Source organism: Stegodyphus dumicola, chromosome 9, assembly GCF_044657685.1.
Source record: "Stegodyphus dumicola isolate Sdum_Otavi_A_Nest chromosome 9, ASM4465768v1".
Classification (NCBI taxonomy): Eukaryota; Metazoa; Arthropoda; class Arachnida; order Araneae; family Eresidae; genus Stegodyphus; species Stegodyphus dumicola.
Window position 1 is genome coordinate 130,679,451 of NC_140776.1, and position 14,514 is coordinate 130,693,964.

Genomic DNA, 14,514 nt, shown 5'->3' on the forward strand with positions numbered 1-14,514 from the left:
TTAATACGGAATGGAATTGCATTTTCGCTATATAGTAATAGAGATGACTTCCTAATCCACTACAAGTTACATTAGGGACTTCTGTACTCTGTGACAATTGCTGATTAGGCATGGGTTACGAATTCACATAGGGGAGCGCATAACCAGTACATTGTTGTCACAACTAATATCGGGAATGTGAAACAGAGGCAGTCTAAAAATTTTTAATTATTCCTTGTTTTATTGCCATTTCAATAAGATATTGTTGAGTGCGTACGGGTTCGTAATAAATTGAAGACATATGCCCGATGAAAAGCGAATAAAATTAATTTTTATCACGACAAGTAAAAACAAAATGCTTAAATTTCCTCAGATATTCATACAATATCGCAGTAGTTATTTTTTAAACTACCAAAAACTTTCAACAGAACTCATTCAAAATAGGGAAAGCTAATCCGATTTCACCGCGAATTCTCTACAGTAAACAACAACAGTTTCTAAACAAAACTGAATTGAGAGGTTTTGATTCCGCTTTTATAAGCTTTTTAAAAAGCACAAGAATGTTCTCGATTTTTCTGGATAGCAAAAGAGTACAATTACGAGATATCTATTCATTAAATGCGCGTGCTCCTGTATTTTTAATTTTTTCGGCGTAGCTTTCTCTTCAAATAAGTCTCGTGCTGCATTGCACAGTAATGTAAAACTATTTTAATTAATTCTATTTAAAAATAGCTAATTCAATACAAAAACCGTAACAATATATTTTTGTTACAAGCATATTTTTCAAAACATGCAATTTATCGTAAACACCACTTGAGACATCAGAATGCCTCAGACGATGAGAATCTAGATAAATATATCATTAATTTTTACTCAACTATAAGAAATGAACTGTGACTAAAAATTATTATGTTATCCTTATTAAAGATATCATCCTCAGAAATTTAGTTAGGAAAATTTTTCTTTGCAAGTACCATGGTTGCTTTTACATAAGTCCTTTTTGTATTTCATACAGTTTTCAAAATCCTCATTCTGCTTTCAGTTATGAATGAATTTCCTTCTGAAATGCATTATATTCAAGATTTAATTACTTACCTTTGTAAACATGAAAATTCTTCACATTATAAAATTACTTTAGATGAAAAATAAATTTAAAATGTTTTTTTGCTTTCTTATCTCCTGTTTGATAAAGAACACAGAGACACACACACATAATAATAATAATAATAATAATAATAATAATAATAATAATAATAATAATAATAAAAAGAGAAAATCTGAAAGGTTTCATATTTTAAATTACTTCCAAAGGGGCGTTTTTCAAACATTTTATGTGTTATTTTTATTTATTAAATATCATATTCTTCGCATTTAAACCATAAAATTCAGTTCAAGAGCAATATCATAAAATAGTTTTAAATTGAGCAAATCTTTAGAATTACACAGTCTTACGCGCTGGAGATAAAGATGTTTTTTTTCTACAATGTTGCCATTGCTCGCTTTGAAATCCTTGAATTTGTTAATCAAAAATTCGTTAAAGTTTTACGAAATATAAAATCAATAATAAAAAAAATTCCAAATTTGGGTTTCCAGATGTCCATATTCGCAGTAGGATTACGTCATTCAAAATTCGATGGCTCTAGGTACTGTTGTTTTATCACAATGCGAGAAACATACATACATCTATGCAGATTCTTCATTATTTAATTTCTTCAAATATAATTCAGAACGTTAATATTTGGTGGCAACAGTTTCAAAGTGAAACGGACATAAACGGACATTAATATTTGGTGCTTCAACGCAAAATCGCAAAACGGAAACAGTAGTCCCTCAGGAACAAAGCTCCTTTGGACTAATAAATAAACTTTAAAAAGAATTGCTGTAAATTTTAGGTAACATTGTATATTCTAATATATATCAAGCCTTCTGTTATTACTATAGCTCACATAAATTCGCCGTAAAAGAAATAAATGCAAACTTTGAAAATAAATGCCCACTAAAAGTACCTTGGTTAGTGACAAAATTCTATTATCTACAGGGATCTGAAAATTGAATCTGTCGACTCATAAAATGTTAAAATGAAGTGTTCTGATTTCACAGAAATTTAAGACATTCCTAATTATGATGAGCTTACAAGTTAGCTTATATCAAGGCTGAAGATTATCTTTCACAATTCTCATTGATGATTTTTTGTTATTGCTTCTTGTCCTCAACGCCTGATAAATCAATGCCCACTTTTCTTGTTACCAACAATGCACACCTACTTTACTACGTACACCTACTTACTAATTTTTTAAAAACTGCTCGTGCGGTTTTTACAAAACTTGGTAGTTTGGCGTAATTTGAGTCGTAGAATTGAAATATGGGAAAACAAATTGTCATTTCAGAAAAAGTCCGATTTTGTGTCAAAATACCTATATTAGAACAATGCTATATATAAATCTAATATATATCCTAAGTCGCGCTTTCGAGACATTAAAAACGCGAGTTGAATTTCGTCAATCGGCCCAATAGAACAGGAGACATAGAACTGTCTTTTTTTTTTTCCCGCAGTTTACCTTGTGGTAAATGGCTCAGTGCTGAAAAGAACAGTTAGTTTAAAAAAAGGATGAATGAATCAGAGGTACAATAACATTTTATCCGAAACAGATAGCGTATCAAAATATTTGACAAAGTATTAAAAGGAAATATAGTTGATAAATGTTTTATACTGAACCTGTGCAGAGTTTCTTCCGTTCGCTTAACAGACTCCTGTCATTAAACGTGCAGTCAAACTGAGCCTCCCAGTACTCTTTGAACCATATGTTTCTGGTATTATTACGTGGATTCAGTGACTTGAAGTATTCATTGAAACCTGCTGAAATGACATTCGTTTAAGGTAAGTTATAAATAAAATATGAATAAAAATGTTTCACTTTGCAAACAAATGAGTATGAAATATAAACTCTTTAATCAAATAACATGGATTTTATTTTTGATTACTTACACATTAAGTAACAAGCAGGTATCAAAGGTACCATAGCTCCAGGCTTGTCATTCATAGACAACTGAGGTAAGCGAGCAATATAAAATGTAGTCTTTTATCCATGCAGTTATTTATCATGTGACCAATCATTGACTGCATGATTTCTTTTTCGAGGCTTTTGCCTTGTAGGCTTTAGTCTAGTGGGCTTTTTTCAGAGAGCAAGCTGCATCCTATTAACTTTCCAAAAAATTGCACTCCACAGCATAGAGATGCAGAGTGATACAGAGTTGTGGTTGGACTGATGTCCGGTAAGTCTATTTTTTGGTTAGTTTGCATCATATATATTATACAGGATAATTCACACCGTGTATTCAACATCAGAGTACATCGGTTCATTCTTCTGCTTGCGACAACTTCAAACAAAGTGTTTTGGTAGCGGTGGTATTCTAGCGTGTGGCGGCACATTGAGTTCTTGAACATCCCTTTATGTTTAAAAACGGCAAAGTATGTTAATTCATATGTAGAAGAGTATCATTCTATAAAATGCAGCTCAAATATTCAATGGGTACAAAACATATTAGTGGTACTGATAAAGTAGTTCTTATGGATGACAGTGCAAGTCCTCATCAAGCCATTCTACCTGAAAACATGAGGATATTAAATCCATACAACAACCAGCTTTCTTTTGCTATCTAAACCTGATCGAATATGCATGAGAAATACTATGGAGATGTCTTACAGAGCGTTATTCATTTTCTAGAAATGTTTTGGACCTTTATACAATATTGGTCTAAGTTATACCAATGAAAAAATCATATCTGAAGAATAAGCTGATAATATTTTGCGGAGTTTACACAAGCATTCATTGTACAGGACGCGCTCCTGTAGTCAATTAATGTGCAACATACTGAAATTTTTCTTCCTTATAAAACATGGAATGTCCATTGCGTTTTAGTTCTAGGTAAGAATCTCTCTTAATTTTTATCACTATGACAGAATCGCTGATGCCTTTTGCGTTTATTTGAGCAGTTTTCATGTCTAGTATAATCTGGTTACAGTTCAACTAACAAATATTTATTAATGCGTCATATTTAACTTTTGAAAATGAATTGTGCAATAAAATGACTATCCAGTGGCTTTATTATCATTATCATCCATTGGCTTTATTATCATTATCTCCTTCGGTTCGTTGATGTTTCTATTCTTCCTGAACACATTTTCATAACCTTCCTTTTCACTAACTGTAAAATGACACTTCCAAACAAAACTTGCAAACAACATTAACTGAATGACCTTGTTTCAGTTTCATTATGCCAGATACTGTGAAATGAACAGTTGATAACTGATTGTTCAAAACTGGAAGTGAGCGATTGATATTAAAAATCGGGAAGAGAAGGAAAATTTTTCTGACATTATCATGTTGCCTAAATTTTTTATATTAATTAGAATTTATATTTAAATAATTAAAATAAATAATTTTTTTTTAAATTGTTAAAATAGCATGTTTGTAGAATCATATAAAATTGGATAAAATATTTGCCAACAAATTATTTAAAAAAAGTAAAGGCATCCTAAAATATTGTTAATATAAATTCAATTTATTTACTAAGCTTCAAAGCATCGTACAAAATTTTGAATTTTATTCATAAAGCCAAATTACTTTACTACTGAATAATTATTCGTGATAATAAATACAGATGCTGATTCAGAAGTCAAACAACAAAAATCAGCGTTAATTCACAAAATTTTCACAGGACTAGTTTCGATGGTTTTACCGAACCATCATCTTCAGCTGCAAAACCGCAAATGAACAAGATAGGAAATAATGTTTAGATAAGATAAGAAAGCCTGGACAAGAATAAGCAAGTGGCGCCATCTGTTGGCGAAACCAGAACTAAAACATAATTTCTCTAAAAGCCGAAGGCAAATTTGGATTGGAATTAGGATCGTTAACTAGAACAGAAAGATTTTTATGAATGTGAAATGCCTCCAGAAAATCCAGTTCTCCAATGGAAGATGTTTTTTGAATAATTTTGGCAGCAAAAAAATTGAAAGTGTGATTTTCGGACCAACAATGTTGAGCAACAGAAGACTTCTGTGTTTCCTTTTTTCTAACATATGCCTCATGTTCTTTGACGCGAAATTTTAAGGCTCTGTTAGTTTGGCCAATGTAAATTAAACCGCACTGGCAAGGAATCCTATAAATACCCCAGGAATTCATATCCGGAATGGGGTCCTTGAGTATAGAAGTTGGAATTTTATTGATGGGAGAGTAAACAACCCGAAAGTTAAATTTCTGCAAAATATGTGCAACTTTATAGCTAATTGATGGAAAGAAGGGAATGACAACAGAATTTTTATAATCTCCTAAAATAAGAGTGTGGCTTTTAGTGTGTTGAGATGAGAATTTTTTAACTGCTTGATTAATAATGTTGGGTGAAAAGCCCCTGTCAATAGCTATTGCTTTTAAATAATTTAGTTCTTCATCAAGGGCTAGTTTGGAGGAGCAAACTTGAAGAGCACGGAAAAGATAGGAATAAAATGAAGCTAACTTTTGTTTAGTCGGATGACATGATTTAAAGTGTGGTGGAAGGCAAACCGATGAAGGTTTACGGTAAACTGTTTTTGTTGTTTGACTTCTGAATCAGTATTTATTCGGCGTGTTATTGTGTCTTAAATACAGATGCATTTAAAAAGATATTTTCGGGTGGAAATGCATTTGAAAAAAGCGTATATTTTGCAAAATTAAAAAGAAAATATTTCCAAAAGCAAATAATATATGAGTATAACATGCAAAAAAGCATATTAAAATAGAACCAAAATAGCTCTTATGTCCAAAGAAGAGATTCAAGCCCCATCATTAATATTAAACAAAGAAACTCATTTAAATATTCGCTATGAAATTCACGCCGGAAACTTCTGAAGTTGTTAAAAATATTTCAAAAATAGCAGCATCTTAAGATATCCAGCAATTATTTTTAAAAAGAATCTTGCAATCTCAAATAAAATATCATTTATGGGGATGTCTTCTGTTCTAAATCATGCGTCTGCTATAAAACCATTTTCTCTCGGCTAAGTTGAGAGAAACAAGTAATCTAAAATTAAAGCATTTTTGAAAAAAAAAAAAAAAAAATATTTCAAGGAGGAAAACATAAATTAAAGCATAACTTTGTGAAAAATGCGGTATGAAAGCACTTTACAAATTGTTTTTATCCCTGTTTTTGCTTTAAAGAAAGGTTTTTCGTTAGAAAGAAAAAGCGCTTCTCCCAGGAGAGGGTTGCGTAATTATGTTAAGAATAATTGAAGAGCTGAAGAGTTGTGAGTTCTTTTGTTGCGTCCACATTTATATAAAGAAACAGAGATAGTTTCAGATAGTTTTTTCGTAAATTAAACATTGTATAAATTTGTACATTTCTAGCGTACGTTTAATTTAGAATTCTTCTTTGGCATTTATCAGCACAAGATGTGCTTGAATTTGGTAACCCATGATTCTCCTGCAGTTGATTATAGCAATGAAACATATGGATTTTTAAAGCGTATAAAAAACCTTTTAAATATTTTTATTTGCATAAGGAATACAAATAAATTTGTGGCACCTTCTTTGTTGTTTTTTTAATGAAAAACAAAGTACGAAGGATATTAAGTACAAGAGCTGAGTAAAAATTAAGGGACAATGCGGTGATAGATCTGAAAAGACTTTATGATTCTAGGTACAAACTGTTACAATCTCTCAGTATAGTCGTCTGGCATGTCTATCATATTCTACTATTTTATTGGAAGACGTCGACCATTAGCATGTCTTCTTCTGACGTCATGTACATGCCATGTTCCGCAACGACCATCTAAAACACGTTGTAGTTGATCCCTCATTGTGATTCTTTCATTTTAGGGAAGATATCGTAGTAATAGAGACTCGAACTGGGTGAGTGGAGTGCAGTATCTTCCATCGCTACCATTGCAGGAGATCCGTAATAATGTTTATATGATGATACTATAGGGTTTTCCTTATTTTACATAACAAATTTATTTTAAATTTCATTTCCTGTTCTAAACTTCTCAGCTTCCCCTCACATTCTCTCGCCAGGATGTAAGTTTAAAGTTAAGCGAAGTGCTATTTAAACGTGTGAATATCTCAATTTTTTCAGAGGGTGTTTCGCTAGTCAAGCGCACGTTTCGTTGTTATTTCGAGGTAAGCCTCTTGGCCTTATCGGATTAGTAACACGCCGGTTAGATTTCTGTGAGTCCACCTCTTAGGCGTTAATTTAAGTGCGTCCTTGCACTATTTATTTCAGGTTTGACTTGTATTATATTCTACGTTTCAATTCCTGCCACAAGTGGACGGGGTTTTTGTAACGCACGAAGTCCGTGCCTTTCTGTTAAATTAGTTTGAATTAATAAAGGGTTATTTTTCACCCTTTCTTCTGTGCTGGTTTCTTCACGCCTGTGCGAGAATTTGCCAGGTTCATTGTAGGATCTAATTTAGCTTATGAGGAATAACAGAGATAGGTCTTACAAAACTACGAATTGTCATGGTGAATGATTAGATTTGTTACCTAAGACATCATCTGCGCCTAACATTCAGAACAAACTGATGACATCTATTGGTGATGGAGCCCATCAGTGTCACAGTGCACAATTTCACGATGCTATTGCTATCACGGATCCAGGGAATGCATCCTGAAACTATCTAAATAGCAAGCAATATTTTTTTAAACGGTAGTTTTGACATACCAGAACATTTACCATGAAAGGATTAAATTAGATTGGAAGAACTTTATGAAACTCTTTGCCTTTTCAAGGAAAATTCTAAATATGTATTTATTGCTTATTTTCATTAATTTAACTGACCTTTATATTCATTTTTACTTGTATGAAACTATGTTCTGATTCTTTGGAATTTGTAAAGCATTATAACTCATCTCTCGTGCGTGGGTTTAGGGCACAGCCAGTTAGTAGCTGGATCCTCGGAACATGTGGTTCGATTCTCCGCAAGCGCGCCTTTCATTTTTCAAGCTTCTTGCTCCGCAATTTAACTCTAGAGCTGCAATTTAGAATATTACTTTTAATTATAAGATAACTGAAGACATTATAACTCCTAATGCAGAATTTTTCTGTTGCTGTTATTTCTAATTCTTTTAAACTAACATTAGAGCAAATCCAAAGTTCCCTCTTGTTTAATACTTACTTACACTTATGGCTGTGTGAAGAGTTGGATTTTGAGAATTTAAATTAGCTCAAGAAAGCATGTAGCCCGGAGACTCCCGTACTTTCATGCACTTAGGATTGTCCAGAAACATGTTTTGGTTGTTTGTGATTTTAAGAGTCTTAAAATGATCATTGCTAAATGTTGACAGGACTATTTGAGATTTCGTATATTTAGGAAATTCTTTTGAAAATGCTGAAATTCTTCTCGAGAATCAGGCATCATTAGAGAGAAGCATGATTTTTTTTTTAGTTGGGGTGAAAACTTCCTGAATTATTATTCGTAGCAGATTAGATGACTGTATTAATTCCAGAGCTTTATCAACCTACCGATATTAACACTTTTCTCAGGATCAGTGAGGGAGATAATACGCTGAAAATAAGCATCCATTGCTTTCCACATATTTTCAGCATTTAAAGAATTTTATTATTTGTATTACAACCCCTTATTAATTATTATTCTCCATTTAAAATATTTACTACTGGAATGTTATTTATTAGTCAATGCTTGATTATGGTTTATATCAAATGACGGCAATAGGATCCATATATTTTTCTAAAATATGTTTGGATATTGATGTTAGAGCTGCTGCGACCGCACCCAGCAGCATATATCACGGACGACAAAATTTTTAAACTTTAAGAAGGTACTGATTTAAAAAGCCTCAGAGATTGATGCAAAAACATAGAAACCGTGGATACTGTCCATTGTTAGCGGTAATGCAATCCTCATGGCTACTAATAATGGCAGGGTCTGAATGAAATAGTCTGGGGTTCTAAGCACAGTGTCCGTTTAGAGATGCCAATGCTCACTTTCCTTGCTTTAAGGAAAGAAAATCAAGGCTGTGAGGAGTTATAGCGTGGTTTTGAAACTAAAACCTGGAGCCGTAGCCTCGAGCTTAGACGATAGGCAGATGCAGCTGACAACAGCTTCGGCAGCGGAACTGACGCTGACCTTAGTTGCACTACTGTAGTTGTGGGGAATGCTTCTTGGCTATAGGTAAACTAACATATGTTACATAAGAGAATAAGGGCGGCAAAGAAATTTCGCTAAACCGCGAAATAAATCTCTGAGGAAGTGCCTGTTGCAAATATTCCGTGCCTACTCTGGCTGTGAGCACGATTGCGATTGCACCGCTTTTATTGGAAGATGAATTATTGATATCTACGTTAAGCATTCGTCACTGAAGAAGAAAGAAATTTTGAAGCATTCTCAGTGCTTACTGGAGCCAATGACAGCCACGTCAAGATCGTCGGTGCAACGAGACTGTCATTTACAGGGGTCATATTCAAACACTAACTATGATTTAACACAGAGAATAATAAATAAAAAAATCTATCGCAGGATTTTATCATTACGATAAGGATACACTGTGTAATACTATGTGTTATGTTAAATTCTGCTGTGGCAATAAGGTAGATGAAAGCCTGGTGAATAACTGTTAAGTCAGGTTTACATATAGCGTAGGAGTCTGGATTCATTTTTGAAAACTGAATGGTGTCATCTCCAGTGAAGAAATCCATTCCCAAACGAGAATTAGCTGTTCCAATTGTACTATTCATTCTTTTTTTAATCACTGTTGCAAAATTTACCAATAATTTCGCAAACGTCTTTTTTTCTCTTACCTATACAAATTTGATAAAAAGAGGAGGACATACATACATTTGCACACACACACACTGTGTCCACAGAAACCTTTATCCGGCCTTAATTTTCTCAAGCGTTGTTCTTAGATATACGCTTTAACTTGCAAAAAGGTTTTAAATAACACTCATATTCATATTTTGGTACTCTGAGTTAAGAAAATATCTATTGTTTAACAATAACGATATATAGCTGTGTATACGTTCCCCAGGTCCTTTCACTTATGAAAATTTTATTTTCATAAGAGAAATATGAAACAAATGATTTGACTCTAGTTCGTTAAAAATTGAATGAACTATTTAATTTCAAAATTTAGAATATTTGGCGTCATTTTCAACTTGTTTTGAGAGTGTGGCTAGGTTTATTTTTTCCCGGTTAAATATCATTAAATTAATATTCGTTTGCCATTTAACTAATTGTATTGTAGTTGGTATGCGGAAAGAATTTTCACTGACGTATTTTATAAGTTTTCAAACATTTTAAAGTGACATGAAGTTTTATTACTTTATTAATAATCACCGAAAAAATCCAATAACCTAGAAATATTTTTAACTTTTAATCTATGCAAACAATATTACGATTTAGCTATGCGCCAGTACTAAAATTTGCCAGTGTTTTACATTATGAGTTATGTTAGGAACTTCTGACTCAATGTTCATTAGAATACAATTAAAAGCAGGTAGTTGTTTAACATATGCCTATGAACTGTTGAATTATATGCATGTTATACATGCAAAATGCCTTGCGCGAATCACTATATATCTCGCAGTTTCACAAATGATTTCGTGAATCAAGCTCAGATTCTACTATACAAATTCAAAATTGTTCATATATGCTTTATGTATATCTCTTGAAAAATAAATGTGAAATTCATGTTTTTAAATAAATAATGATTTAAAATATCACAAAAGAAAAGTTTCCCAATGTATAAACATACACTAATTTTGAGTACCAATATATATATATATATATATAATGCTATGATGCTATATCAACATTTGTTTCCGTTTTGAAATAGTAGCTTTTTCGTATGAATGTAGCTACATTTTTAATACCTGAAGGAAGAATTCATGTTGGTTCCTTTAGTACTGGATCTCTTATATGAAAGTGCTCCACCAGTGAGGAATACCGCTGAATACTGGAAAATCGGCCTGTTTTTAAAACATTTTTCTGTATGATCTTGTGAATAAGATCTTCTTTTCAAAAAATTACATTGATGAATATTTTTTACAATAAGCTGCATATAAATGCTCTTCACTTAATCTATTAACATCAGGTTTCTGAATTGATATTTTAATTTTAGCTAGGCAGAGTTGGAAACGTTCGTTCTCCAGTTGGTGTGCGACTCCTAAATTTGATGCCCACTTTAAAGTGTAACAGTCAATTTTGATCGTACGAGATTTGCATGTTTTTGTATTTTATATTTTACATTGAGTATAAAACTTTCCTATATGTAAGTAGAAGAAGTGATGTTATGCATAAAAAGATTATTTTGTAATTTTTACATAATCGATTTATTTTATTTATTTAAAAATATCAAAACATAAATATCTGCGTTATTTGTAGTACCTTTGGAGTTGGAAGCCTATATTTGTGCATGCTTACGACTAATATTTGCACAAATAAAGACCGGATAAGCACATGTGTGGACACAATGTACAGTGTAAAAGAAATAGATGCAGATTTAACAGGTAAAAATTTCATTTTATATTTCCATTTAGACTGAATGGAAGTTTCAGTGAATAAAATAGAAACCATTCGTACCAAGAATAACTCTTTCATATTTTTACAAACATGAAGCATTTTCAAATTGTGATGCGAGAGTTGAATTGGTGAAATAAATAAATAAAACTGTTGAAAAACTCAGTATGACAAATGATAAAAAATCAATCTGAAACTAGCTTACCCTTGACTGGGAATCTTTTTGGTAATATGGTAATAGCACCTGCCGCTTGCATTTCGTTTCCTTCCACAGGATACGTTTTGGCGCCCCAGCCATCACTCCCAATCCACACAAACCTCTCAGAAGGAACTCGATTGCGCCTTACTGCAGTTAAGAGATCTCTAAGGAATATAAACATTTACAAATGTAATAGTAAAATTTACAAATTTAGTGTGTAGAAGATTCATAACTGGAATCTGTTGATTTTAAATGGTTCCGGATCCAAAATGTTTGATGGCGTCTATAAGCACGAATTTAATTTTTCAACAAGCTTCAACAGAAAGCAGCATCTATGCAACTTAGAATACTGAAACTAACTGCAATTTGATTTGGTTGGAAGTAAAATTAAGAATTTTCTTTCGATTAATTTTTATAGTTTAAAAATATGTCAGAAGTAATTCAAATAAAAAATATTCATTTAATGATGAAATATGAAAAGTGAAGAGAAAAACTATAAAAATATTGAATGGAAGCAAGTTTTCTTACGTTCTTCCTTTTTATTAAAAATTGGAAGAATTATAATCACTTTTGTTAGCGATCGTTATTAACATCTAACGATGCGTATGATCTTTCATTTACCTTTTTTCTATATTACTTTTAGTTAACTATTGTTACAAAAGGCCCAGGTGCGGTAAGATAGCTTCCCCGCAAAGCGGGTTAGGGTTGCCAGGAAGTGGCAAGGAAAGGCAGGGTTGCCAGATTTGGTGCGAAATCGTTTATTTAGCAACAAAATTGGTGATATACCACAGACGGAGAGGGAACATTCTAGGACGGATTCTTACCAGTTCTCCAGAGAGTGTTCTCGAAGGCAGGTCAAAACTTTTGTACAAGGTATGACACAAGAAAAAAGAGACTGGTCCAATAAATCATTGTACTTACAGTAATCATTGAATAAGTTCTCCGTGACATTATCTCCTTCAAAGCAGGTAGGTATATTTTCAGTATTCACACATTTCTGCATTCGGTGCTGCCCTTACTGGTAACAGTTCTGGAACGAGGATTTTGGTAGGCCCTTAAAGAGATTCTCCGTTTTTGCCTGAACCGTTTCAGCTGAGGTAAAATGGGTTCCCTTTAATTAAGATTTAACTTTAGGAAAAAAAAAGTAGCATGGAGCTAAATCAGGTAAATAAGGAGGATGCTCCATTACAGTAACGTTTTTGTTGGTCAGAAACTGTTGACAGATAGGTCCCTGTGTGTGGGTATATTGTCCTGGTGCAACAGCCATCCATCACTTCAGAACTGTGGCCTTTTTTTCCTAATTTTTTCACGAAGTCTTTTTAGTACTTCAATGAAGTAGTATTGATTAACAGTCTGATCACTGGAAACCCATTCAATCATGATGAACGTGCTGGGCTACCCCATGGGCGCCCATCACGTTCATCATCTTCCACACTGCCTTTTCCCTCTGAAAACCGCTTATGCCATTCAAACACACGCGCACGAGACAAAGTTTCATCTCCATAAGCCTCTGTTAATATTTGAAATGTTTCCTCCGTGGCTGATTTTCTTAAGTTTCACAAGAAATTTGAGGTTGATGCGCTGTTCGGTTTTTACATTAGACATTTTTCAGGCAGAATGTAGTTGCACGTATTCACTCAATGACGCAGTACTCCACACTGGCGCTGTCGGTTGAGTCGAAACTGGCCGCATGGATAGAGGAGGATATGTGGCCATGACGTCACTACAATAGTTGTTGCCAATTCCACTCTGTTTTCAAGATACACACTTAGTCTCGTTTTTTTGTGTGTCACACCTCGTATGCACTGCTTGTACACCGAATGTATCTAGAGTACCTTGAGTAGTAAGAGTATCTAGAGTATCGTAGCATGTTAAGTTCAATAGTAGTGTCTTGAGTTCCGAAATCGAGAGCGACCGACCAAGTCGGAAGCTTTACTTTAGTGCTTGCCGTGAAACCGTCTTCACCGTTATAGCCTGATAGCCTGAAGGATATATTGCTGATTGTTTCAGCGTGTTTATGGCAGTTTTTCGATGGATGTAAACGAGTCTTTGGAACGTGTGTAATACTGACGAATAAATTGCTTTTTGAATCTTCATCAAGTGTTGTCATCTAGCAGTCTGAATCCACGAAACTCATAGATCTCAACACTCTGTAATGCTGTGATAAAAAGGTTAGATACAAGAGAGAACCTTATAAAAAGGTAAGCTAAAAGAGAGTCAAGAGACTCTCTGGAGTACCTTGAAATTATCTTCAATATTCCAAAAATACAATCAGGGTAACAAAACTAATTTAAGAACGCATTTTTTTGGGGAGGGGGTCTTAATATTTTGTAACAAGTTTCATATCATGAGTGTAATAAATAAAACCTATTCATAAACTTTATGGTAAGCCGATGAAAAATTTCTAGCACTCAGCATCTTGTAAGCGCAATCGTCTGCTTCCAAAAGAAAATCTAATGATAAGATGGAATAATATTAGTAATATGTAACACACAGACCTCTATATATAATTAATTTTTTGTTTTGTTCAAATGATTATATATTTTAATAATATTTTGATAAATTTTAACCATTTTATTCTGAAAACTGGAATGTAGAAACAAACTCGGGAGCTTTCAAAACTGAAACATTTCTTGAGCTGAATTTTAATTTTATTCAGTAATAAAGATTTCGTTTTATATGTTGAGAATAAAAAGCATTGCTATTTAAGAAGGAAAGAGAATTATATTTTTTTTTACATTGCTGTAACTTTGCTGTTTGTTTCTCAAATTTTTTGACTAAATGATATAATGATATGTAAGAGGAATAGGTAGCAGGAGTACG

At 33.0% G+C, this 14,514-nt stretch overlaps 1 protein-coding gene across 2 annotated transcripts in view; it reads right to left on the minus strand.

Moving 5' to 3' along the window:
• The window catches only part of LOC118183080 (metabotropic glutamate receptor 3-like), an 80,442-nt gene that overhangs the window by 31,118 nt on the left and 34,810 nt on the right, over window positions 1–14,514 (minus strand). The window contains exons 5-6 of one of the 2 annotated variants that reach the window (XM_035352506.2): window positions 11,698–11,855; window positions 2,696–2,836 (exon numbers count right to left, since the gene is read on the minus strand). In XM_035352506.2, the coding sequence (XP_035208397.2) occupies window positions 2,696–2,836; window positions 11,698–11,855 (299 nt within the window). The remainder of the gene's footprint in view (window positions 1–2,695; window positions 2,837–11,697; window positions 11,856–14,514) is intronic. The other variant, XM_085824123.1, reaches the window with a different exon arrangement.